We start from the raw sequence: 27,836 nt of genomic DNA, 5'->3' as shown, positions 1-27,836 counted from the left end.
CTTTAGCTTATCCAAAATCGTACTCAGCGGCAATATAGCTGCCCTAGCTGTGTCGTACAACTGCTGGCGGCAGGCATAAAATGGCCGTTCTGGCCCATGCACTAAACCCAGACATCGTGTACCCTCCTTAGCCGGTATGGCCTCTCCATTCAGCATGAGCTCATTACACGATGCTTGAACATGTCCACGATTTCGAGCAGCTCCGCCATGCGCTCTGGTGTCGTTGCCAGGAGACTAACGTCATCAGCATAAGGGAGGATGGACACTCGCTTATTGCCAACCTTCGATGCCATCCTCCTGCGTGCCCTGGTGTTAACACCGTCATGCATATTTTAATGGCGTCCGCAAGAGCTTCTATGGAAAGTCCAAACAATTCCGTCGACAGCGGACAGCCCATATTTCACAGCCTGTTTTGAATCAAATTTGCCCCAGTCTTGTAACCTTCGTCTTGTAACCTTGTCGTACGCCCGCATCAGCTGCAGCAGCATGGACCCCTAAACCCCTCTCCCCTGCAAACGAAGCCACATTACCTCCGCAGGCACATTGTCCTTTGTAACAACGCTTACAATCTGCCTTGCCTCGTTCTCCCTTTATGGACATGGATGTTTGCTTCCTTCAACTCAAGGTAACGCGGTACTGGAGGATACAGCGGTTATTGCCTAATTACGCCGTTCCCTTCTGTCCATACAACCTCTTCCCCGCCGTCGCATTTCTTTTTTGTGTCAAGTTGTTGCTTACTTCGTTCCTTGCTTCTTTCCTGTCACGTGCTGTCAGTGTGGTGGGCAAGGAGGACCGGCAGACCGCAGAAAGGAGGCTTGTCGTAAACCCATATGTGGAAAAAGGCCATTTCCTTGCAATTTATAACTGACAAGGAGCGTGTCACATGCAATCTTCCTGTAAACCGCATATCAGGTTTGCGCGTCTGAGCCATTAGTTATGATTAAAAGGCGGACCTGATCATTGCCCTCACTTGTCCCCTGCTTCGCTTGCCTCCTCCATGTACGACATAGCCACGCAACCTTCCAAGCACGCTTTGCCAGCGCGAAGCGCCCAGGGGGGCCCCGACCTATAGGATTGCCCATGTCCGTGTGTTCGCCCGGCTGAAACGCGCTATAGGTACTATATAGCATTCTCTATCGCAAGGTATCTCGCCTGTAGCCAACAAAAATCGTATGAGCACAAACAACTTTGGCTGCCTCAATTGACCGAGGCCAAAGTCACATTAACGCCTCTCGGGCTACATTTCATCTCAAAGGTGCCGTGTATCTCATATTTAAATTTCCGAGATGACAGCGTATGATTACTTGAACACCCAGCTTGTGTTACCATTTGCCCACACGGGCCTTCCGACTTGCCACCACCAAATTTGCTTTCATTTCTGTATGAACTACACAAGCTGCTTGTTTGTACATTTACTTTGGCCAATGCATGGGGCCTCCGAAGAGTTGCAGCTTGCCGTGATGAAGCTTGTGGCAGTAGAGTGCTTTCCTGTGGCCGCGGGTGCTTCAAGACCTAAACATCACAGACAGCACACAGGTCAGCAACCGATGGGTGTGCCACGGAATAGTCCCGAAATCGCTCGAAAATACATTCGTTACACAAACACTAGCTCCCACCATGTTGACATTACCCATCAATTGTCACACTTGCCACCCTAGCTACCGGCCTGTACGGATGCAGGGGGCCCCGCCTTTTTTCCGGCTTCGAGGAAGCCGACACCCGACTTGTCGCAAAGAAGCTGATATGAAGAAGAATCAGGGAAGCATGAACCACGTTTACCGACACCTGCGTATAAACCTGCCAGGACGTTAGCTAATAAATTGCAGTCTAAATCGTCGGAAAATCCAGTCGGTGTGGAAAAAACGTCACCCGAGGACTTCCTTCGGCCCAGAACCTACGTGCCTAAATTGGCAGCACGTGTACGTCATGGATCGGCAAAGCCAGTCACATGCAACATTAATCTGCGTACGATCGTACGATCGTACACGGGGTGTACAATGCCGGTTGACGTAACAAAAACATTGTTCTATGTTAACAATCAACCAACCGCAAAGCATGCTGCATTTTCTCATATGCTCATCCCAGTTCTGCTGACTGCATGTAACTGAGATATCGCGATATATTACTGTAACACATAGTAATCTTAATGGAATGAATGCATCACCAAGGATAAAAAAGACATGCACTTCAAGCTCAAGAGGTCTCAAACTCAAACGGAGGCTTTCCGCGCTTTGTCCCTTTCGCTCCCCCGGGAGCACCAACCACCACAACCACCACAAACAACTGAATGCCTTTCATCTAGCTGGAAACCACTTAGCGTATTGGCATGCGACTATGAATAGTGTAAAACATAACAGGAATGCATGTCACACACCTGGAGGAAGCAATTTCCTTGCCGTACATTGGATGCCGTACATTGGATCGCAGTTAGTTTGCGAGGTTTGGTGCACACGCAAGTGCAAGTGGAGTGTGTTAGGACATACGAATTAACAGCCGTCAACAGCGCGCGTACTTATTATATATGAGTACCATCAGGCATGCGAACGTCTTTCCCTGGACCGCGGCTCATCATACGGTGATTCGCCATGTATGTGGCCACATACATGACCTCTCGCTCGCGCACTCACGTACTCATTCACACTCAGAAACGTTTCCACACGCATACTCATATTCATACTTATACACACGCCCACTCTTCCAGGTTCAACACCCGTTTACAACATTGCATATCCAGCTGCATGAAGCCACCTTAATACTTCCCTGCAGGCAATGTGGTAGTAGCAGCATTGCTGCAGCACTAGTTTTTCACTCGCATCGGACATACATACAGTATCGGACAAATAAAACTAGTGACGGTGAAATCGAGGCTTAATTCAAGATCATGGAAGCAAAAGCAACTTAGCTGAATCTAATCATCCGCAATCACAAACATGCCTTGCTTTGCACAAGCATTGAGACTGAGATTCCATCATCGCCATCAGGCATTTTTGCGGCGGGATATGCCCGGATGTGATGATTGGATCCATTGTTGTTGCATGAGACTGCAATATATACACCTGCACATACAGACTAATATGCGGTATGCCCATTTAGTTCTCTCCACCATTGCAATCAGGGCGGAAATGCACGCACGGGGGGCCCCCCTCTTTCCCCCCCAGATACACATACACATCCACGTGCCGTGTTGCCCTCGCACGAGCATGTAACGCCATATCGAATGCGGTCGTGCACATACAACAGGCAACAACATTCAGACAGCAAATACACGAGCAGGAATGTAATAGGCGACTCGAATTCCCCTCGAGGACTCTTTGGAGCATATTATCATTATTATTATTATTAGCTGACACGTACCTGCAAAGTATCATGCAAAGCTGTGCCTAGTTAGGACATGGCACCCATAACACCCACACAGGCGGTACATACATACATACATACATACATACATACATACATACATACATACATACATACACACATACGTACTTCACAAAAATGAACCGCGATAACTGTTTTAAGTATTAGCAGCCTCAGTATCCATCCAAGTTGCTGCTGCTGCTGCTGCTGCTATTTGCACGCGTTTTTGCATAATAAGCCGCCTCATGTCAAACTCTCGCCATCACCATCATCGGGACTGCTGGTTTAGGTGCGGGTGACGGCTGAAGCATATGAGAGCTCTTACGGGCTCCACGGCGCGTCAATCACGTAAGCCCCTTCCTTTCCACAGTGGACTATGTACGGATTGTACGGCTTATGTACGAACTTCCAAAACCCACTGAATTCTATTGAATTTTGCCTAGATTTTGCGGATGGTAAAGAGCCGTGCCTTGGCTTTGCCGGCCCAGAAAGTCGGATGTGACTCGACGACCGAGTCCTCGACCCCATCAACTTCCCAACCGTTTGCAGTACAGAATACGGAACGCAGATCTGCGATTGTGATACGCCTGCAGTGCGTGGCAGCAGACAGAATGTGCATGGATAGGCTGTAAGTTAATAGCTGGTTGGCCGGTTGCCTGTTGGTGGTTTGTGCAGTGGGCTAAATGACGGACATGTAAAAAGCTGCATTCCTCATGAAATTTTTACGAGTCGTACACAATTACGTAATCACTTGGATTATATATTATACAGTTAAGACAGAAAACACATGACTTTGATTATCGACGGCGAGTGCATTCATTATCATTAGCGTGGTGTCGTGGAAAGATCAGATCCGGGTCTGGAGATAGAACCTATACTTAATACAGCATTAACACAAACACGCGGCTTTGAAGTATACGACGAATATGCGAAGTCAGTGCGAAAGCCGTACATGCTGCCATGCCGTACACCTACCTAGGACCGCCCGGTCTTGTTTCCTCCTCCGACATGCAGTTCATGTAGATAAGGCCCCCGGGGCGAAGAAGCCGTCGAAGCGTCGAGACGTAACGATCACGATGCGCGTCGGAAAAGCAGTGGAAGGTGGACGAGTCGAGCACGACATCGAAGGAGCCGGTACTATTCGGACCTAGCGCTGGTGGCAAACAGCCAGAGTCGTTTTCCAAAAGGTCCGCTACCTGAAATAGTGTAAGGCAACACCATGAAAGAGCAAAGGGAAAATGACTCTCCCGAAAATCATTACCATTGAACGTGCGCACTTATTATCTCGTCGGCCAAATAATTAAAGAAAGCGCTAACGGCGACGGTCGCCATCAGCTGCTGTATCTATTATACCAGAAGCGATTCTAAATATGTAGGCGTTGTAGAGAATTTTACACAGACGCGTGACAAGTACGCCACAACGGATCCGTCTAAACAAGAATCAACGAAGGAAATGCAATCGTCTAGGTGTATATATACAAATGCGCGCACACGTTGTTCATGGAAGGACCCGCCAGCATTTGCATAAAAGCAAATAGCTTTTAAAATTTGCTAAAAAAAGCAAAGGTTTCTTTCAATACTAATGCTTACAACACACCTCACATCTCCAAGCAATGCATATTTGCTTACCACGAGATCCAGCTGATTGCGCATGTTTCGTAGGTTGGCCTTGGCTGCCGCGAACTCCAGACACCTCGGCACCTGCGCAAGATGTAAAACGATGGGCGCACATTGGTGTACGGGAGACAGCGGCAATTGGAACGGGAAGAATTCTCTGCTACGTTGAGGTGACCAATATCTCCCAGAAAAAAGGATCTCTTTCAAAAATGTAACATTTATTTAATAGCAGCCTTCCAAAAGCCGCTCTCCCGCTGCACCCCCCCGCGCACCCCCGCTCACCACATCCACTGCCGTGACCTTCGCCCCCGGACACGCCTTGGCCACGTACAGCGCGTTGTCCCCGATGCCGCACCCCGCATCCAGGACCCGGCCCGAGAAGCAGCGCCGGAGAACCAAGTCGCGAACGAACTTCTGGGGCCTGTGCGGGATAGGGAGGGAGGGGGAGATAGGGGGCGAGGAGAGCGGAGGAGAGGGGAGGAAGGGGGGAAGGGATGGGATGGGAGGGAAGTGACAACAGCAAGGACCGAGCTGCAAGTTGCCAATTCTAGCAGTGCTGAGAACATGCAGTGGCGCTCACGATCATCTGCCGTACACCGTACACCGCGTTATCTTACGACATCGAGTGCGACGACATTTCGGTAAAGCACATGAAACCATTTTCCAAAGGAAGTTAATTCGAAGTGCGACCGCACACAGGAACGCGATCAACTCAAGAACTTGCAACCTCTATTTGCAACCGTAAACCTCCGCAATCCTCATCAAGCCTGGTAAAACGGCGCATTGTTTTTTTCAGTTTAAGACATGTACTTCCGTACTTCCGTATGCTCCTAGGACACTTAGCATGCAGCGCAAAATCCTCAGAAAGCACTCCATTCCACAAGCCCTTTCAAAATCCCATTCCCTAGCGCCCGGGAAAGCTGCGCGTCCCCACTTATCCGGCTGGCTGGGCACTCACGCCGTACAGCATATGGGCTAGTGCAAAGCCCGGTAAAAAGTAAAAGCCAAGAAGTCTCGGAGCCCGGCCTGCTTTGTCTCCCCACATGAAACACCCAGCGCAACCCCAGGGTATACGACATGCTAAGAGTCATGAATTGCGCGCCGAGGGACGTCCACAAGACATGTACACATGTTCACGGGCCGCGGTTGGGGGAAGCACAGAATGCACGGGAGCCGTTCAGGCTTCACGATCGTCATTATAACCATCCACAGAATGATGACATATACATCAAAACCCTGAGTGCCCCGAAACACCATCCATCTCCACGCACCGGTATGTTGCCGTTTGACGTTTTTGTGTTACAAGCTTTCGAGCTTGTACGGTCCAAACGAGCCAAGAGGCTCATGAACCGCCGAACTGGAAACAAGAACATATAAAGGTAGTAAATTAACCTTACTATAAAAACATATTTAATCATCAATAAATTGTAACCTGCATCTTCTGATATGATCCAAAACATGTGCTAGTCCGCGTTGGTTCTCAACGCCCATAACGTCTATCATGCGGTCCTCAGGAGACACTCCAAGCTCAAATAGCTTGGTGCGAATATCCGCGTACGCAGGGCACTCAAGCAAAACATGACGCTCGTCCTCAACTGCTTGACGGTTCCCACATACACGACACCACCGCGCTGCTCTTTCCCTGCCATGAGGACGATTCACTGCAAGCGGCCACACACACATCCTAAAACGCATCAGCGTGACATGTTGCTTCGGCGAAATATATCCAGTGCAGTGCTTAGGCAACCCCATCCACTGCTTGTACCGGCACATTTTCACCCCTGGTTGTTTGTTGTCGGAAACAAATGTCCTAGGATCCATTTCTAGTCGCTCACTCTCCCAATCGTCATCAAATCGCCCGCGTAACTCCTGCATCAACTGGCCTATATCCAACGAACATGACGTGAGCGCATCAACTCTAGCCTCAACATCCTCATCACCCGCCATGTTGCCTTTTTGCGGACGGCCCGTTATGGCCGTGTACGGCGGCAAGTGGCCGAGGATTGGTTGTTGGCTGATTTTCTACGCTAGTATGGAGTTCTAACCTAAACTCCTTTGCTTCCCAGACCAACCTGTGGATTTCCCAGGGCGCCAGTCCAGTGCCTGAAACTTGCGCAAGTATCTGCACAGAGGCGGGCATTTAATGCGATACCGTTTGCCGTCTCCCTCAAAAACGTCTGGGTTGTCGCAGGCAAACTACCCATCATCTGACGGACACGTAACTGCACATACCTTCGGCCTCGGCACGCCACCCGCCGTGTGATATCTCGAACTGCCAATAAACTTGTGAATGCTATCAACTGTTAGCTCTGGCACATCTTCGTCTTCGAGAAGGGCCGAGAGTGCTTCGTCGCCCAGGGAATTCAAGCGGGACGGTAATAGTGAGAAGCCTTCGAACGCTTCGCTGAAAGAGCTTCCTGGAGATAACGCGCTGCCGGCACAAATGGCTTCGTTGATTTGCAACCGTGACTGCACAAGCTTTGGGCCGTCGGCTTCTGTGCCCGAGTCAGAAAGCGCCCTTGCGCAACAGCTTGAAGTGCTGGTAGGAGATTCAAGGTCTTCGAGGTCCATGTTTGGGTATTTCTAATACAGTTGGTTACCTTCGAATTTGATGTTTTCAGTATGCCAGCCTCGAATCCCTTTACGCTTTTTAAGCTAAGTCAACTCTTTGTACCTTCGTGATTACCTAAAGTCTAACATGCCTACTACCATTTCGTGTTCAGGGTTCGTACTGTATGCTGTTAGCCGTGGCCTCCTCCTTCGCGACGGCCGAGGTTGGTTACGCGCTAATTGGATGAAGTAGTGTTCATAAATGCAACTTCACTTGGACGTATTTGGACACATTGAGCAATGCCCAGCTTGCAACAGTTACACTGTTGAATTGCCCTTTGGATTACAGGAGATGATTGATTGCAGCATTGATATATAAGACCTATTAGACCTTCAATACTAGTGCTTTAATGTTTTTCGTGTTAGCTATGTATCTTTTCACATGCATGCGTAAGAGTTGGCGCTCGCTGACCTCAGCCGCAACGCTTAGGAGCTGCCAGTTACATATGTCAGGTTCTTCTGTTAGAGTAAAATGCGTTACGTCCATAAAAGAAACGTTTTGACGGTGTTCAATGCCCAGCTTCTATAGGAATGCCCAGCTGTACGTGTTCGCCACGTCAGCCATCTATTGTACTGCGTTCCCTCGCAGAGCGAACAGGTTAGACCATGAGTTACCGTGCGCGTCCTTCTCTTTTCCTTTGCCACGAAGCTACCCCTGCTATGTGATGAACGTGGCTCGCACAGCATATGTACTTGCAACTGGTGAGCAGCACGGTAAGCGGGCTTGCAGTACATGACGAAGAATATTACGTTCTCAATTGCAATAATCCGCCCGTATCCCTATCCATGACGGCGCTCCAGCAGTAAGTCTTCGATTCGATCCATGCTCTTCCCTTCCTTTCGCCGAGTTAACTTTTTCGTAGCTTTGGGGAAGCTTCATGCAGTAGTAACGAAGTCATGTCATACATGTATGTGGTTTATGTTATAATTCGGGTAAGGAACAACCTATCGGCCCCTATACACATATGCAACTCTTTGTGAGTCTGGAGCCCACGGTAACAACCACACACACACACACACACACACACACACACACACACACACACACGTGCCCCGTATAGAATAACATGGAGACGAATACACGTGCGTGTGCACTTTCACGTGCGTCACCACCACACGCCCAGTTGTGCAAACCGCCGAGTGTCCTGCATACACAAGCGAGTGTGTGTGGTTGTTACAGTGGGCTCCAGACTCTCGAAGAGTAGAGCCATCGGGCTAGCTGGCCGTGCACTGCACTAGAGACTAATATACAAATTAGACAATCACCCAGATAGCTAATCGTCCATCGGTGAACGCTCCCGTGAGCATAGCAATTTGCCTGATATAATTCTCAAGAAGGGGTGATGTGCCCCAACCGAATCCCAACCTTTCCGTGGAACTCCCAGAGCTGCGAAACCCCGAAGGCGGCCCCAAAAGTCAACAACAATAACTCGACAAATGGCTCCTTCCGTAAGGGAAGGGCAAGCGAGTGCGCGGACGTAATGTACTACAGTACGTAGTACCCGTGTAGGTACCGCATACACCTAGTAGGTGTACAGCATACGAACGCACGTACAACTCCACACACATGTGTTCAGGTTCCCTTCTAACTGACCTGTGCACGGTATACCGAATACCCTACATTCCTCGAACGAAACGTACTCGCGATTTGTATCGTTGTTAACATGATGGTCTATTTACGCAACAAACCCTTTTCACGGGTCTGGAGTCCACTGTAACAACCACACACACACAAAACTCGCGGGCCAGTACAATTTGGCGGTCACCCGCGCAAACTGGCAATATCGCTCGTAAGTTGCTTAGTTTGGCTACCCCATCAGGCAGCGCTTAAACAGTACATTCGCACCTTAAGGACATACACGCGAAGATGAGCGGGGCTACAGTTCCATCGACATGCATACGTAACCCATATCAGTCAGAGTACCGTACATATACAACAGTATACACAACACTCAATATGAGAGGCGTTAATATCGAAGGTGTCGAATAATGGCCATCAGCAGTCACAATGCGGCATACGTCCATATATGCGCTGTCGTAATTTGTCGCATCCGTGTGAGTACGTGTGCTTATGCACGGGGCTCCGGTGCAGCAAAGCATCACAGTGGCAGTCATCAAAATATACATATGGGCAATTAATTTTGTTCTTGGGTGTCACTGCAACTCGTATTCCCCTTGTTACTGCGCGTGGTGTTGCAAACTGCGGAATCCAGACCAAGTTGGGATCCAGATCAAATTGGATCCGGTTCAAGCTGTATCCTTGATCATGATCATTTTGCATGGGCACGCAGTGCGAGAGAATGCATGTCTCCTCTTACGACCTCCTCCCACTTCCCATCCCTCAACACCCCAAATGCATCCCTGATTCCAATTTACATACAGTAGCATTACCCCATAAACCCATTAAACGTCCCCAAACCACCGTTTCCAACCACAGCTCCGTAAACACAAAACATGCATACACGCACGTTTCGCCTTGCCTTGGGAGCCTACGGAACTCCATCATTCCAGCCCTTCAGACCTTGGTTTAATAATCTGGCCATGGCCTTGATTTTTGATGTTGCTTGAAATGGCTGCCTTGCTGGCCAGACATGGACACACATTAGCGTGAAACACACTAGGCAGCTACCAACGCGCGTACCTGGCTATTCAAATCATTCGAGCATCGTCCGTCGTACTTCTTCAGGCCAGTGGGGTACGAATGCACGAATTACGATTAATTTATGTGCGAAGGGACAGATGCCACATCCACACCAAGTAGCATTACAAAAGGACATACAAATGCACCATTACATTGCACGCTTATTAACGCTTTGGCGTTACGGTGCTCAAACATTTGTTAGGTGCGTTCATATGTACGGCTCTAGACTGCAGCAAACATGCAAAGGCCAGGCACAGTGTCCCTGGAAAGATCCAGGGTCGATCCCGACAAACAATCGTGAAATATAACCTCAGGTTCCCCCACGCTAAAAAAGATAGTCCAGACGGTAATATATCAGGTTGTGTTGGCATACAAGTCGACCAGGTTGTTATCGCCTTACATCGGGCAGATGTATCCTTTAAATACTAATAATGGTGGATACTGGACCAGCAAAGAGCAATGAAGATGCACGCTGAGAATTTGAAGGAATTAATTATTCACCGAAGAGCCACTCAACCAGTTTGTCAGTTGAGAGCTGGGAGCGAGGTAACCATACATCGAGTTAGTCGTGGCCTTCCCTTGCACGCTCTGAAGATAGAAAGACGAGCTGTGATGTATTAGCTTCTGGTGCGTAGCTATTACTTCAGTGTTGTTATCTTCCCGCGAACGAATGGATGCCCCTCGGCTTCAACCATTTAATCAGTCGCGCGTTCGTTATATAATAATAAATAGTGCTCCCTTTGTTGCATGTTGCTTCTTTCTTTGTTTCTTCGTACATTGTTATGAAACAAAGGCACATGCAGACGTACGTGCATTAATGCCGGACATACAGCGGGTCAGTATGTGTCCGCCGCAGAACGAGTAGTCAGGAGCCAGGGGTTTACTGCGGCAGCTTGCGGATGGTGTAGAGCCTTGCTTTCGCCTTACCCCCCCAGAACGTGGGGTGGAAATCAATCATGGAGTCCTCGACGCCCAGTACCTCCCAGTCGCGAGCAGCGCAGAAGACGGACAACAGGTCAGGAACAGTGATACGCCTGCATGATGCGTGAGCAAGTGGATATCGTGAGCAAGATTCTGGGAAGGGAGAGGCTGGCGATAGTGAAAGAACTCTCAACATGCTGGCAGCACATGGCAGCACATTTTTGCGCGTGCTCATTGACTGTGCGTACGCCGTACTGTACGACACATACTCTTGAGGAAGGAATCACCGTTGGTTCCGGTCGGTTGCACAAAAATCGCTCAAGGGAAATACAATGTGCCGGCATAGGGCAGCACATGCAAGTTGGTTATTCGGTTGTTCGTTGAAGCCAGGCACATCGTTCTGCCCGCACGGCAGCATGTTATGGGTTTGCCGTGGGTTTGCTGTGGGTTTGCCGTGGGTTTGCCGTGGGTTTGCCGCGGGTTTGCTGTGGGTTTGCTGTGGGCTGTGAGCTGAAGCGGGCCACAGCAGGATGCCTGTCCGCGCGTTTGTACGTATGTACGTACACACCTACCTAGGACCGCCCGGTCTTGTTTCCTCCTCCGACATGCAGTTCATGTAGATAAGGCCCCCGGGGCGAAGAAGCCGTCGAAGCGTCGAAACATAACGATCACGATCCGCATCGGAGAAGCAGTGGAAGGTTAACGAGTCGAGTATGATGTCGTACGAGCTGTCTTTGGTAGGGCCCAGAACCGGCGGCAGCTGGCTGGTGTCCGTTTCCAATAGATCCGCTACCTGTAACGAAAAATGGACAGCAGCAGCAGCAGCAACAACAACAAACTACATAGCGTGTCTAAATATATGTATGTATGTATGTATCTACGTCTGTACGGCATGTGTATTGCGCAGGTCCGTATATATCGCAGGTAGGCTTGCAGGTAATGGGACCAGGTAGGAGGGGGGGCAGTAGACCCCGCGGTCGGTGACCGCCGCCTCTATCTGCCGGCGGGACCCGCACATGGTGAAGCAGAGCGAAACATGAAATAACATGTGCAAATGAAAAATTTGCAAAACCCTAAATTTTTTTTCAATGAATATGTATTCACGATTACATTGCTAGTTGGCGGGTGCGTGTGTTTTGGAAAATTGACTGGGCTAGAAGACGTTGGGAGAGGCAGATATATCTGTATATACGGGGCTGCAAATAATCAAGATGCGGCGCCGGTGTACTGGAAAGCACTGTAATGTGTTCAAGTGAACTGAGCCGCAAGGTTAACAATGTCATATGCAGAACTTCACCAAAGACAAGTTCTCCACGTTCATGTGTGTGTCGGGGTCGGGATTCGAACCTGCGCGCGTGAATGTGCTTGTGTGTGCTGCGCACGTTCGCACAAATTCTTTCATCGTCACATTTCCTCAATCTCACCTGCAAGTCCACCTGTCCTCGCATATTTCGGAGCTCCGCCTTGGCCGCCGCAAATTCCAGACAACGACCTACCTGAGGGCGCATGTATACACGTACATAGTACGTTGAAGTTTTTGAAGATGCACGTTCTGGAACGAATTAGGAATATATCGTCAATCCCTTCTGCTGACTCAGCTAACCCACGGACGTGTGTGCACAACCGCCGTTGCATGATAGATGCATAAGCATGCATGAGCAAGCAAGGGGTAATAAGGTAGCAACTGGTTTGGTGATGTGCGAGTGCTTCAGCGTTATGGTATCAGGCGCTGCAATCTTCAGGGCCTTCAGGGCTATATCCATCATCAGGGGTCATGGCGGCATGCGCTATATAGGGAATCCAATCCTAACGGTGAAATTGACGCTGTCGGCAGCCTAACGGCTTCAGGTGTGTACACGACCGATTTATTGCCACATCAGCTCATGGGTTGATGAAGAAACGACTGGCTATGTAAAGGTACTAGGCGCGGCAGAATGGCGTCAGAATATCCTTCCTAGGGTTATTTCAGTTATTTGCGGGTTGGCTGAAAGGGGTTGGCAGTTATAACAGTTGGGAGGGTTTTGTGCCTCCTCGCATGATTCCTCTATCCCCCTTCATGCGCTGCAATCCAAGTCGAACCTTGTTCTAAGTAAAAGCTACCTGTTAACACCCCCTTTCCTTGTCCCATCAATCTCCAACAGCCCTTCCTAAACTGTAAAACCTTTAAAACCCTCTTCCCCCCTTATCAACAGGACTTTCAACAGCCCTGCAAAAACGCGCATAGCTGCATCCCATCTTTCTTCCCCGCTCGTACCCCGTTTGCCCGTACCGACAGCAGCCCTCCAAAGCCCGCTCTCCCGCTGCACCCCCCGGCGCGCACCCCCGCTCACCACATCCACTGCCGTGACCTTCGCCCCCGGACACGCCTTGGCCACGTACAGCGCGTTGTCCCCGATGCCGCACCCCGCATCCAGGACTCGGCCCGAGAAGCAGCGCCGGAGAACCAAGTCGCGAACGAACTTCTGGGGCCTGTGAGGGATAGGGAGGGGGAAATAGGGGGGCGAGGAGAGGGGAGGGGAGGGGAGGGAAAGGGTGCAGACGACGAGGGGATGAGGGAGGGGTCGGTGGAAGGCAGGTAGAGGCGGCCAAGGTGAGGTCAGTAGAGGCCGACAAAGGACATCGACCTTAGGGACATGAAGGAAGAGAAACGAAATATTTACCCAGGAAGACAAGGTCCTGCGCAAAGGATAGGTCTACTTTTATCTGCATGAACGCAGGCAGGCGCGAATGCAATGCAACATACGTACTGGAGGTGAAAAGAGTGAAAAGTACATCTGCAAATGCGGTGACGCTCAAAAGCATCAAAGCATGGGAAATAAGTAATAAGGCACTACAACATAGTATCGTACGCAGTTTCAGGAAACACCGAAAGGAAAATTACGATGTACGTTCTTCCTTAGGACGTACTTAACCGAGATTCCCATTCTCACGAGCACAGATATCCCTACAGCGAAAACCATAAAGCTGTTCAAAGGACAAGGCATGCGATCCAAACCCTTCCAAACCTACCGATGTATCTCCCAGGGCGCCAAGCCAGTTCCTGAAATTTGCGCCAGGATCTGTAGAGTGAAATTATTATGGCTGAGAAATTTTAAAATGCTGGTCGCGAACTAAAATAGCCGTCCTTTGACAAACTTTTTAACCGGTCTACCTTGGGCCTTGGCACGCCACCTGCCATATGGTACTTCGGGCTGCCGATGAACTCATGCACGCTATCAACGTTTAGTTCCGGACCCTTATCAGAAACAGTAGAAGCTGAAGAGAACGGCTCCTCGCCCAATGAATGAAGTCTAGAGGGAATGTATGGCAGGCCATCCGGTGCGTCGCTGGAAGAGCTTCCAGAACATAATAGGCATTTTCCAACCATAGAGTCATTGCAGGGTAGCGGTTGCTCCGTGCGTAGCGACTTAGGGTCGTCAGGGTTTGCACCATCACATGCAAAGCCCAGGTCATGAAACGCGGTGATGCAGCCTGTAGTGTTCAAGGGCGAATGCATTTCTACGTTCTCCATTTTTCCCAAAGCTGTCGTGCCGCGGTTATCTGTACTAACCACGAACGGGACTGAGAAGATTTTAATGAAAACGCTAGCGGCAGGAATGTAAAGATTCTCATGAATCAAAAAGTTAAAGTCCGTCTTGTTGTGTACGATATCGCCAATATGCGCATAAGTGAACTACAATGTGAGTAAGAAAATAACAAGCATACGTCCATAAGGCCCCGACGAGGCAAGGGGCTCATGTGCCGCTGAGTTCGAACAACGTACGGCTGACCAATTCAGTTAACCTGAATATTTTGTCGCACAAAGGCAAGGGCTAAACGTTAATTTCAAACAAAATATGGTTCTCAGCGCCATGAACAAAAACTATTGTGTCATGTTGCGTGTAATGGTAGGGTTGAGCGATAGACACCGAAGTTTTGTGCTATGGTTCAAAGTTTAAGCACGTGAAATATCAATTTAGAAGCATCATGAAACAAGTCGGTCCGGTATTGAAAGTCGGCATCGGCAAGATAACGTGAAAATTGCGCAGCTCGTGACATAGGGCTAGCCGAGTTTCTTGTACAAATTCGACGGAACCCAATGAAATAATTTGCCGACTTCGGTTTATAGAGCAAAACGCGACCGGTCTAGCCTCAGTTTTGTGGAGATTGGCACAGCTAATCCATACGTTTACTACCTCAATTAAATATCGCCATCTTCTTAATGCCGCGATGTGAAAAGGTTTTCGTGGCCTGCTCCGGAATGGGAGAGTGGGCGGATAGAATCTCTCCTACAGACTTGGTTAACATGTAAAGCATGAAATATTCACAACCGTATGGAGTACCTCTGGACAGTCCTTCCGAAGAGAGTTACCGATCCTGAACCAAAGTCACCTTCACCTGTGAATCTCTGTGAATCTTGCCTGCGCCTTGCTGATGATATGGATTCCCGGGCACTCCCACACAGTAATTTTTCGTTTAGGACGGGTCTCAATTTATTCCAACCTAAGTAACAAAGTTGCTAGGGTTGTCGTAATTTATTCCTTAATTGTGTGGCGCTGGGGGGGGCTCCGGCCCCCCAGACCCCCCCGATAAATTACAACTCCCCTCGTAGACCAAGATTCACGCACTGAGTTGGCGCGTTTTCGTTCGTGCATGCACTCTTCGTGCACATGCGTAGATAGTTCTGGCACCTAGGCCGCCTGGAATGGATGTCCACAACATTTTTGTGGACGGCTGGATAACTTCATTCTCAAACAGATCAAAGTGCGTTGCACAGTCGGATTTACAATAGCCCTTCTCCCGCCCTCAAGCGACAGGGAAACGCGCCTGTATTGCTGTATGTAACAGGGCTTGCAAGCGATCTGGGTACGTTTCCACTTGCACATGAAGGCATCACCACAAGTGCGCATTATGTAACTGTGGCCTCGACAAGGTATGTGTGTACGGGAAAGCACGTGCTACGAGGTGTGACATCATTCTATCGGTGGAACAAATCCAGCCTCGAGCGCACATGATTTGCAACCCTAAAGTGTACAAGCTGTTGTGTTCTGGGCATGTCACGGGATCTGCATCCATCGACTGGTGCTTTTCTGAAGTCGGCACACTTCCTTTAGTCCTTTGCCTTACGCAAAAAAAGGTTACCGGGGAACCCAAGCGCGCCAGGGCTTGCGTGCCGAAGAGGCATTCCGACTTGCCACCACCAAATTTGCTTTCATTTCTGTATGAAATACACAAGCTGCTTGTTTGTACATTTACTTTGGCCAATGCATGGGGCCTCCGAAGAGTTGCAGCGTGCTGTGTGCTTGTGTTAGAGTGCTTTCCTGTAGCCGACCTAAACATCACATTCGTTACACAAACACTACCTCCCACCATGTTGACATTACCCATCAATTGTCACACGTGCCGCGCTAGCTACCGGCCTGTACGGATGCAGGGGGGCCCCGCCCTTTTTCCGGCTTCGAGGAAGCCGACACCCGACTTGTTTGCGTAAGGCAAAGGACTAAAGGAATGCGACGGCGTGCGAGTCGACCAGGAGCAGAGAGTTGACACGCCTTGTGGTAGGAAGATGGGTTCTACTCCTGCTTGCTGTTTCCTGGTTGTAATGGTTAGTGGTTGTGGTGGTTGTGGTAGTTGTGGTGGTTGTGGTGGTTGATGCTGCACCCAACAGCAACGGTCTAGGCCTGAAGACGGAGAAGGCGGTCCGCAAGGTAAACCGATTTGGCTGCCATACCCAGGTAAGCGGGTGACGGCCAGCAGCGTCTCGTCAGGAATTTAAGAGCGGCCACTCGCATGCAGGTATCGAGATATACATACGGACATACACCACGGCGTGTCCCAAAAAACACCGTAAAATTGAAACTGTACATTCTCGCTGATAAAGGCACAAAAACAACCCCTTCCACGCATAGGTAGGGGCTCCAGGGGGGTGTAATTCCACTTGCAGCTGTGGGGCCCTTACTGCCGTATTGCCGTCTTAGCCACCCATCACCCGCACCCCGTTGTCGCCGGTACAAATGAACACCGACCCGTGACCGATGGGCAGCTGACTTAGGGTTCCATCAGTCTATCGACCGTCAGATGGATAAATGGGGTTGCCACTACGACAGGCAGCACTGGTGGCCCTTCCCACATACATACATATACACAGGTTAGGCACTACCATTGCCTCCCGGACATCCCGGGATCAAGACCTGTCAGGGTCGAAAATCCTTCCAATTGTGGAAGGTAAAGTGCCCCAAGTCGATGAACGGTGGTGACCTGGGATAAAGTTGTCTCGCGAGTCGGCTAGGAATGGAGTTGGGCGCCGTCAATCCGGCTGATTCCGTTGGATGCTGTTGGTGGTGCAGAGCCTTAGCAATCCACTGAGAAGTTGACTAGGGTGACTAGATGAGAGTGCCCCAAAATACCGGGGACGGCAGGGTTTCGCCAGGTAGCGGCCACGGGTGAAGATACACCCCCCTGTCCCACGCATCGTACATACAACCGGATGACAGCCGTATACTTAGGTGGTCGGGGAAGGCCAGAGCATGGACAAGGTCCCCGGTAAGTCGAGCCCTGTAGCCGGTGCCGCGGCAAGGCGCACGGCCTGCGCCGAGCAACTGGAAAGACGCTCTCTCCTGCCCCGCATGTCTAGCTAACGAGATATTCGCTTCTTACCCCAAGCGTCTCCTCTTACACATAACACCCCCCCCACACACACACACACCACCAAGGGGACTTCCGCCTGGGTTTAAATGTACGAACCTAGCTTGCTTTACGTCTTTGACAGCTCAGCTCAGGATACCCACAGGTGTGCCTCATACCCACATCTATCAGTCTGGGACGACACAGCCTCCCCGTGTGATGGCGGTGGTGCCGGAGGTAGCAGAGGCTGCAGCAGTGGCAGTGGCGGTAGTGGTGGTGGTGGCGGGCTGTGTGGCTGGTGGACGCTCTGGCACTACGTGGCCATGTAGGCGCTGCATTGGGTGGGCTGATGGCGGACCCACGGGTCGTGAAGGTGAAACAAATCTGGGCCAGCACGCATCTGTACATCACTTTGCTTTGTACCGCATCATGGGTGGGCCAACCATATGCACGCGCTGTGTATATGTGCTCCACTTCAAGATACACAACTCCCGCAACGCCCCCAACCAACACCCCCAACCAACCCAACCAACTCAACCAGCAGTCCCTCATCCTTCGCTCAGGATACCCATAGATTTGCGACCCGGAGACAAGAGCACGACTGGACTTCCTTACGCTATTCGGCTACTTCGTGTTTTGCTATTTCCCTTCAGTTATTTGGCGGTATCACACGAAGTTGAATAAGAGTTGCTGTGATTCTGTAATCATTGCCACTTGTTTTTGCGTAAGCGATGCGTCTTCCCTCATGCATTGTCCCAACGCCATGGCACCACGTAAAAGGACAAAAAAATCACGACATTTGGAAAAATAGTTAAGAGAACGAAGAGAGAAGATTTGCACCTCACGCGCGTACGACGCAAAAATAACGGTTGCCATAGGATCCTCCTTTTACAGATTTAGATAGACTGACGTATAGACAGCCGGATTGACAGACAGGGCCATTCAGGCTCGCTCGTCACCATTACAAACAATTCGGTAAATACTATTATACTTTTCCCAACAACATAAACCGCATCCTTTTGTCCGTTCAAACCCTCTCACGACGACTTCTCAGAATGATGCTGCAAATGGCTCCGAAGGAGATCAAGCGACCGGTACCTGCGTACGAATATCGTACAGAAAATACGAACAAAAACAACCCACAAAAAATTCTCACATGCGCCATAAAACAATTGTTAAATGAATGCCACCATTTAGACCATTAAGGACGCCTCAATAATGCACAAGCTAAGATCCTGGCGGTGGCCGACCTAGCACTAACAACCTTACAGTAGTAGTACAGTACGGCAGTTCCGTTACGGACCAACCAACCTGTGAGAAATCTTGTTCTTCGTCTCCTTATCCATCTCCGCATACGTCGTTTCAAAGCCTGCACGCGTCAGCGGGGATTTTCCACCGCTCGCTCGCTGTTTAACTAAGCGAGTGGAGGCGTTACTGACAGCGTTCACACGTGTGCATCTCCTTACCCACGAAGACAGCACTAGTGGTTTCCCGGGCCGTTTGTTGTTATGGGTTTGTTGTTCTTATGTAAAGCCCGTAAGTCAAGAAATAGGTGCTGCATGCTGTCGGCAATTTTCAAAGTACGGTTGACGGAATGTTCCAACATCATTTTGGGGTCGATTGTGGATCGCATGAAACCCTGTAGATCTCCAAGAATATGGAACGCAAAAAATACAGTAGCGCCCTACTCAAACAGGAAAACGCCACCACAGCCACAGGTGCATCAGTAAGCGTTATCTGGAGATGAAAATCCACGTCCACATCGACATCCGCAGGCAGCATCCGCACTTTCCCCCGTCCCCACAAACCCCGAAGCCCCAACCCCTGCCTCGCTCCGAAACCAACCCGCCCCAACTCATCTGCTCCTCCCCACTCACCCTCCGGCTCGAAAATAGGGTCCCATCCGAAATCCGGAGGCCCGCGGGCCGCGACGATTCGGCCCGGGGTACGGCCCACAAACACAATTGGCTCCACCTCCGGACCTGCCGTATAACGTCCCATGTACGACATGGACAAGCCGTGCGTAAATACATGTCGTAACAAGGAATTCAGATCAGTTAAAGCCTGTAATCGCCCAGCGGCGATACTGGGGCCCCCAAGGGCGATTGAAAAGTACGCGACAGGCTATTGGAGGCCGTAGCGCAAACCTCCTTCCGTACTATATTATCGGATGGTTAGTGGTTGCTAACGACCAACTACTATACCATCAGTATAAGGCGGTAAAGCCAACCGCTGCAGAATCTGGCAACGGACACTTACCGGTTGTGTACGCAAAGATACATTGCGCATAAGCTGTCTTGTCGTCGAAACCCGCTGTGGTTTCCCGGCGAGCCCCCACGGGGGGAAGGAAAGTGGGAACAGGGGAAAGAAACAAGGGGGACAGAAGGGGAAAAGAGGGGAGGGAATTGCATCCGAAATCAAATTAACCAAGTGCCAACGCAGGAAAAAGGAAAAGAGAATTGCATGCAAGAAGCAAAGCGGCACCAACCTGGGTCACTCCCTTTAATGGTAAGTAAAAGAGTTGTATTACGGACGAATCACAAACGAAACCCTGGCCACGAAGACCATCGTAACTGCCAACAACCAACCAACCAACTACTTTTAAACCATCTTTCCAACTTCAGGCTCCCAGGCGACAGAGTCCAAAGCTCTCAACCAGAGTACGACTTGGACCGGTCCTGGTTTACCTAAGAAGCTTTTCCTTTCACTCATATACCCACCCAATCACCTCCCAACCGCCAACCAACCCAACGGACAACCCACCTGCAGCTAAGTACACAGCTACACAATACACATCCACCCGCCCAACACTAAAACCCTAAAAACCCCAAAGCCCTAAACCCCTAAAACCCAAACACTCACCTAACATCTTGTTCAGACCGTCGTGCCCTAGCTTCTCCAGAAACCACTTGATGTACGGCCCTGTACGGAGCAAGTTAAAATCAAATAAAAAGTAGTACGGAAGGACGAGCGGGAATGGAGGAAAATGGAGGACGCCCAACCAAGCCCAGACATGGACGTTGTCCATACACAACAATCCGCAAAAGCAGCTATGCAGCCTTGCTTCCCGTACATCGCAGGCCGTACAGAAGGCTAGGACAACAGCCGTACACCGCACACCAATACTCACCGGGAAGGCCCTTCAACGCGTTAAAACACAACGAAGTATCCTCCACCATAACTGCACCCCCCACCTAGGACGAGGGGGGAAGGGTACGACGGTACGACAATACGAGGGTACGACCCAGGCAGGTTATTACGGGAAGGGATTAGGTAGGATCAGTTTTAAAACTCTACAAGGGACATCAAAATTTTTGAACGATCAGTTTTCGGATGACCATTTTGAAAAAGGTGAATAATAATGGACCCCCAATATTTAGTGGGGTTTCGGAGCTTAGACACGAGGTCCGCCATATGCCAGGTAGGTAGGTAGGTAGGCAGGTAGGTAGGTAGGGAATCATATGAGAAGTCAAGGCGGTAGGTGGGGCGCAAGTCATACGTCATGTCAGACCAGGTGAGGACCGGGTTTAATCTTTCCGACGAAGTCCATACGGCACCTCAGTGCATGAGCTCTCGTATAGAGCCCGTACGGCAGGGGGGAAGGGGGGATTCGCTAATGGCGGCAACCCCGTCGTTAACCCCGGGGGAAAGGGGGGAAATACACGCTGGTGGCCGGAGGTGGATGCTAAGCGCTGCAGACGGCATGTGTGTGTGCGTGTGCGCGTGCGTGTGTGTGTGTGTGTGCGCGCGTGTGTGTGTGTGTGTGTGTGTGTGTGTGTGTGTGTCTCTGTGTGTGTGTGTAGCAGTGGGCTCCAGACTCGTGCAGAGTGTGAAGATGGTGTATAGGTGTGCGATAACAGGAGTCTTGCGTGTGTATCGTTGTGTAGTGCTATGCAAAAGGTAATGGCTTTTCCCCTGGGGATTTATTGGTAACATTCCTTGCCTCCCAAAAGAGAGGGGGCATTACTGCCTAAATGATGTATGTTGCCTAAACAAGCTACATCACAGAAAGCAGATGACAGACCCCCCACAACACCGCAATGCGCCTACCACAATCCAACCGAGCCCCACCCAAGATAGAACTCTACCGGCTCAAATAGAATAATGACAGGTATAAGTTTCTGTAACTCGGGCATTAGAAAACCTGTTGTTAGAGTTCAACTTCTAATATATAATTCGCAGTCCCGCTCAAGACCTGCTCACCAGCTTTGCAGCGATACGACATTTCTCTTTGGAGATTTCTTCGGGCTCGCCCTGGGTGGGTAGTTGGCAGTTGGCGGTTGGGAGTTATGGGCGGGAGGAAAGTAAGCACGAACAAACAATTGGAGAGTTTATACTGTTGTCGGAAATTTTCGAGGGTAGTAAAAATGTTTTTTTGAGCTGTTATAAAAAATTCAATGGCTGACGAGGACGAGTTAGAAGGGGGTTGTAGTTCCGCCCAAGGGGGTAGGGGAACCGTCCGTAATAGCTTGTGGGAGCACCGACTACGTCGCGTTTCGTGATTGCTGGGGAGGGGGAAGGGGGAAGGGGGAAAGACGAACCACACGCGATTGAAGCTGCTGCCAGGGCAAGATAGTAGCAACCGAAAGAACTGACCGAAAGGCGTCCGTGGCGACTGTGACGACTGTAACCTCGGGATGACGACTGTAACCTCGGGATGAAGAATTGACGTAGATGTTGGAAGTCCTACCTACCTACCTAAGCCGCCAGAAATATAATAGCCAAACCGTAAACTAGTAGGTGTAGAAAAAGTAGTGAAGGCGGCGAGAAAAAATGCGGCGAGAAAAAATGCTGACGTAAAAGAGGCGTAAAGACTGTGACGACTGTAACCTCGGGATGACGAAGTGACGTAGATGTTGGAACTCCTACCTACCTAAGCCGCCAGAAATAAAAAGCTGAATAGTATAGCCAATCCGTAAAGTAGTAGGTGTAGAAATAGTAGTGAAGGCAGCGAGTAAAATAGTGCTGACGTAAAAGTGGCGTAAAGTTGCTGGCCAGGAGAGAAGGCTGAATTGCTGATACTGAAGGGCTGCCGGTATGCAAGTGCTCCTCCCAACCCCCCCCAAAAATCTAGAACGCGCGACTGACCCGACCGACCCAACTAAACTATTCCGGCTAGCCTACCGACGCCAACGCGATAAACCAAAGAAGCTCGAACCACCCTTTGGACTCACCTGGCCAGGCAGCAGGAGCAGCGGGCAAAGGCACATGCAAGGCAGAGAGGTGGGAGAGTTGTGAGCAGCGAAAAAAATGAAAATAAAAATACAAAAACGCATGCAAATGCTGCTGAAAAAGAGTGTTAAACTAGCTGACCGGGAAAGCTGGAAACGAGAGGGGAAAGGGGGAGGGGGAAGGGGGGCCCCCTTCCCCATGGACGTTTTTTTCATTGTTGATTGCGGTCCTCAGCGAGCGCGCGAGTCGTCGTCATCCATTTCCCGCTAGCCTGGGCTTAATGCGCCTAAGCGCGGCGTGTGCAATGACCCCTCCGCAGACTTGAGAGGGAAAATGAGCCGTTCAGCCAAGTGAGCTAAGAGGCCGCTCGGATGCCAAAGTCGCTACGTTTGGATTTCGAAAATTGGGACTTTTTAATATTGGATACTGTAATGTAATATAATATTGCATTGTGAGGGTTATGATCGAAATATTGACGGCGCGTTCCAAAGACAGCTACGGAAGAGGGCTTGGCAAAGTCAGTGTTTGGAGACTTAGGGTTTATTTAGGAAGAGGTGCCGTATCTAGGGATCGACAGCCTAAAACACACGCGGCTAGCTGCCGTACTACCGTACAACCCGCTGTCCCACCTAGCTCCCTCATCACGGGGAGCTCCCTTTTATGTCCCGCCCGCTAGCCACGGCCCCTTTCCGTCCCACAACCGCCAAAAGGAATTAGTGCGACTCCGTACGCCCCCCGCCGTACGTACGTATATCAGGCGTAAAAGTACGGATAGAACTGCGGGGGGCAGTACGACAGCACACCTGGAGTTCGGGGAGGTCCAGCTTTACGGCTTCCATGACGAAGGGGAGTGGGGCGCCGGACTGCAGAATGGCGGTAACCTAAGATACACACACATACATACACACAGACATGGCTCGGGGAATGCACATTAACGGATTTTAGGTTGGCGGGGATACGACAACAGTGGCTGATGGAGGGTAAGGGGAACCACAACAGCGATGTGATGGAGTGGGTGATGCGGGTATGGGCGGTCCCGATGCAATTCCAACACGGCGGCGTCTGAGCGGCTCGTTGCACCGTGGGGTCGAATGGGGCATCCGTATATGAGAGAATACTGCCGCGTATGGGGCAGCGACTCTCGTAGAGATAAAAGCGGAGGGAGGAAAGGTTTTGGAAACTTTGGAACATGAGGCGCGAGGTGAAGGCTGCAAAAAGAGAGCGGAACTATAACGGGGGGAACTATACCCACGTACAAAGTGACCTCCCAGAAAGCATCCGAAAGTAAGATGTACTCATGCATGGAAACGGGCTGTGCTTGTATTGATATTTCACGGCATCTATTGGGGCCCGCGAGCAGCCTACTAGCAGGCAAATTGACGTAAGGAAGCAAACTTCGGGTGCAAGCTGCAGCAATTACCTCTTCTAACTTTTTCTTGTTCCCAGTTGCAAAGTAAATCTTTTTCGGTGTCGCCATGGCTGACACGACGAGTCGATGCCGATTTCGCAGCCTAGGGTTGCCCCAATGGACGTACGTAGGCACGTTGAAAGTTGCCAAGGAGGACATAGCAATAGGATGTAGATAGTTAAGACGACAGAATGTTTCTATGGCTGTCGTGGCTGCCGTACATGACGAAACGTGTACGGACTGGAAACTTAAAAGGTCGGATGCAACCCTGCTAAAAGAGTCACAGGCTTCATGAAATCTTGGATTGATAACCGATGCTTGATTTTACGCTTGCACATAGCTTAGTAGGCGACAGCTATATTCAGTTTCAGTTCGGGCAAACGTGTCCACAGAAAGCAGTCTACCCACTTATGCTAGCAAATCAAATCTCGCAGCCATACAACTGTTATCATTCGGCTTAAAGCTGGGCAATTTAGCAGCAGCACCAAGCGACATTGCGACACGTGGGCTGGCCACCTGACTGAGTGTCACTTGCACACATAGTAAAAAACGAGATCCTATGCATAGCTTCACAAGCAGCGGGTCTAACCCGCAGCGGCTGGGCGCGGCGCGCTCCATATCCGACTTGAGTCTCAAATTAGGCAGGCTACTACTGGCGCCTGGAAAGAGTCAGCAAGAGGAGCCCGCACAGGATGCGGACTGTTCAACCATGCCCGGAAGCTCAACCTGCAGTGAAGCCGACGAGAACTATTGGTCTTCCGTTTTAGGAAGTGTTGGCGAGGAGTCGATGGCGGAGGCGCATCGCAACGATGACCCAGACGATGTTCCGGAGCTGAATGTCGAAAGCATTCACACCTTCATCGGCAGCAATCGCCACCACACGGCGAGCGGTATTCCCAAGTCTAAGGTACAGAATTCAGGGTGTGGACCGCGGTCTTGCCTGTAGCTGCGCTTGCTCTGTATGGGTGCCTGATGACACTAAGGCAAGCGTTAAAAAAACTCTATTTCATTGTTGGTGAGTTACAAGGATACAGCCTGTTTGGAGGGGTGCTGAGAAGTTGTATACCTGCGCCGTAACCGAGTGCAAGGAAACTTGCATTACGGTAATGCCACATACCCCGTCAAAGCATAACAACAGAGGAATATGCTCCTAATTTGCTTGTGCGATTCATACACATTGCGAACTTTGAAGTTGCCTTCCAGTCGTCATCATACTGTTCAAACCGCTCTTCCGGGCTTCTTTCACCTTGCAAATCAAGGTGCAAATAGATGCAGGTAGCTGTATCAGTGTTTTGGACCATGGGACTGCGAAGACATTGTAACTGTGAGCTGGGCGATGATATGTTCCGGGGCCCGTCCACATATAGACAAGATGTCTAACACTTAGCGCCAGTCCCCAGGCATAGCCAAAGTACTGAAAAAAGGTCATTTGACGCCATCATAGATGCAGCGCTTGGGGTGGCCCATAGAGACCCAGCCCGGCCAAGAATTGCCTTGTGAAAGCGCTGCAGCATTTATGTATGCATACATCGTCCAAATCCATGTTTTTGAGCATGGATGCCAACGCTAAAAATTGGGTATGAATTGCCCCCTCCTAACAATTCACCAATTCCAACTCAGCACCCCACCCCACCGCAACGACTCATCCCCACCCTAACAGGTCGTGGCACAAGTATCTGGCACCGGATTGGCGCCCTGGGAGATCCACAGGTATGCCGTACTGTACGGCTGCTCGCCGTTCACATGCTTGACCTCTGCAGGTTGTCGTACCCTGGATGACGCATGGAGGGCGGGTTGTTGCCATGGGTAATGTCTCCCAGATGCTCGAACACATCTAGCGCTGCTTTTGCAGTCGAGAGGCGGTTAGGAGTGGCCTTCCAAATTTTGCGCCCCACCTCTTCCATCATCTCGCTTTGTACTCCTGCGGTTGGTGCCAGTACGTGGGACCTAACCCCTCCCCCTCCCCCTCCCTCCGTTCCCCTCCGTTCCCCTCCCCTCCGCTCCCCCTATCTCCCCCTTCCCTCCCTATCCCGCACAGGCCCCAGAAGTTCGTTCGCGACTTGGTTCTCCGGCGCTGCTTCTCGGGCCGGGTCCTGGATGCGGGGTGCGGCATCGGGGACAACGCGCTGTACGTGGCCAAGGCGTGTCCGGGGGCGAAGGTCACGGCAGTGGATGTGGTGAGCGGGGGTGCGCGGGGGGGGGTGCAGAGGGAAAGCGGGTTTTGGAAGGCTGCTATTAAATAAATGTTACATTTTTGAAAGAGATCCTTTTTTCTGGGAGATATTGGTCACCTCAACGTAGCAGAGAATTCTTCCCGTTCCAATTGCCGCTGTCTCCGGTACACCAATGTGCGCCCATCGTTATACATCTTGCGCAGGTGCCGAGGTGTCTGGAGTTTGCGGCAGCCAAGGCCAACCTGCGAAACATGCGCAGTCAGCTGGATCTCGTGGTAAGCCTCGGGTTGTGCGTGTGTGTGTATGTCCTTTGGTGTTGTCGTACATGTATGCATGTGTGCACGCATGCGTGGGGTCATGGATTGCAACGGGCGATTCATCCGCCTTTCCTGGCCATGGTACGGCTCACCTCGTGCATATTTATTAAGTATATCCCTGGTCGGCTCTCTCATCAGCTAAATACTACTCGGCGCTCCCTATATGACAGCGTGGCTGCTGCCGTATAACGAAGAGACTTGTGTATTTGATTAGGCAGATTTCCTCTTTTGCTTATATTGTTGGCACCATTGCCGCTAAAATGTACAACTGTACGATTGCCGTACTTTACGATTGCGTGGTTTCAGGTGGGCGATCTGTTGCAGCAAAACTTGAGCAGCATGCCGGCGGTATTGGGTCCCGACAAGAATGGTTCCTTTAATGTCGTACTCGACTCATCGTTTTTCCACTCCTTCTCCGACGCGGATCGTGATCGTTATGTTTCGACGCTTCGACGGCTTCTTCGCCCCGGGGGCCTTATCTACATGAACTGCATGTCGGAGGAGGAAACAAGACCGGGCGGTCCTAGGTAGGTGTACGGCAAAACTCGTATGGCAGTTTAGTTGGTGATAGGGTCCTTCCTTGGTGGTGTTGCGTTACGTTTTCCATCTTTTTTGAAAGAACAAGAACTGAGGACGGCTGGTTGCGCCCTTAGGATTAATATGTAATTCATTTAATGCAAATCCTTTATTTTAAAAAAATTGAAGTGATGACTTCAGAAGCAGTTGATGTTAGGGCGGCACGAAGGTCGGTAATTATTGGAACTCCACCTGCACTATTTCCTGGGAAACTAACTCTTCACTTGAGTACAGCCCTAAATCCTTTATCCATGCAATCTAATTCTTATAAACCCTCTTTCCCATCCTCCAGGCGCATTTCCGTACCGGACTTGCTAACCGTTTTCAACCGCCCTAACGGCTGGGAGGTTGAGACCATTGAGGACTCGATCATCGAACTGCATCCCACATTTTGGGACGGCAAGGCCAAAGCACGGCTCTTCACCATTCGCAAGCTCTAG

At 50.4% G+C, this 27,836-nt stretch overlaps 4 protein-coding genes across 4 annotated transcripts; 1 reads left to right on the top strand and 3 right to left on the bottom strand.

Annotated features, from left to right (window-relative positions):
- Positions 1 to 3,796: 3,796 nt before the first annotated feature.
- Positions 3,797 to 7,545, bottom strand: VOLCADRAFT_97821 (uncharacterized protein; the record flags this gene model as incomplete). The annotated part of the gene is made up of 6 exons (XM_002956735.1): positions 3,797 to 3,944; positions 4,333 to 4,553; positions 4,987 to 5,058; positions 5,257 to 5,395; positions 7,047 to 7,096; positions 7,207 to 7,545. The coding sequence occupies 6 exons, from the start codon at positions 7,543 to 7,545 to the stop codon at positions 3,797 to 3,799; spliced, it is 969 nt and encodes a 322-aa protein (XP_002956781.1).
- Positions 7,546 to 11,105: 3,560 nt separating this feature from the next.
- VOLCADRAFT_97820 (uncharacterized protein) lies at positions 11,106 to 13,781 on the bottom strand (the record flags this gene model as incomplete). The annotated part of the gene is made up of 5 exons (XM_002956734.1): positions 11,106 to 11,259; positions 11,719 to 11,939; positions 12,571 to 12,642; positions 13,477 to 13,615; positions 13,771 to 13,781. 5 exons carry the CDS (start codon positions 13,779 to 13,781, stop codon positions 11,106 to 11,108), a joined length of 597 nt encoding a protein of 198 aa, XP_002956780.1.
- A 4,844-nt stretch (positions 13,782 to 18,625) lies between these two features.
- Positions 18,626 to 24,466, bottom strand: VOLCADRAFT_110025 (uncharacterized protein). The gene is made up of 9 exons (XM_002956733.1): positions 24,342 to 24,466; positions 23,725 to 23,802; positions 21,953 to 22,003; positions 20,880 to 20,943; positions 20,612 to 20,671; positions 20,009 to 20,062; positions 19,627 to 19,731; positions 19,061 to 19,118; positions 18,626 to 18,847 (listed from the first exon to the last, which is right to left on the bottom strand). The coding sequence occupies exons 1-9, from the start codon at positions 24,396 to 24,398 to the stop codon at positions 18,787 to 18,789; spliced, it is 588 nt and encodes a 195-aa protein (XP_002956779.1). The 5' UTR covers positions 24,399 to 24,466; the 3' UTR covers positions 18,626 to 18,786.
- Positions 24,467 to 24,888: 422 nt separating this feature from the next.
- VOLCADRAFT_97817 (uncharacterized protein) lies at positions 24,889 to 27,836 on the top strand (the record flags this gene model as incomplete). Its single annotated transcript, XM_002956785.1, has 6 exons — positions 24,889 to 25,236; positions 25,990 to 26,039; positions 26,368 to 26,506; positions 26,707 to 26,778; positions 27,127 to 27,347; positions 27,689 to 27,836. The coding sequence occupies 6 exons, from the start codon at positions 24,889 to 24,891 to the stop codon at positions 27,834 to 27,836; spliced, it is 978 nt and encodes a 325-aa protein (XP_002956831.1).

The sequence above is a fragment of the Volvox carteri genome (assembly GCF_000143455.1).
Source record: "Volvox carteri f. nagariensis unplaced genomic scaffold VOLCAscaffold_65, whole genome shotgun sequence".
In the NCBI taxonomy this organism is placed as follows: Eukaryota; Viridiplantae; Chlorophyta; class Chlorophyceae; order Chlamydomonadales; family Volvocaceae; genus Volvox; species Volvox carteri.
Note: the sequence above shows the minus strand (reverse complement) of the source record. Positions and strands in the feature narration are given on the sequence as shown.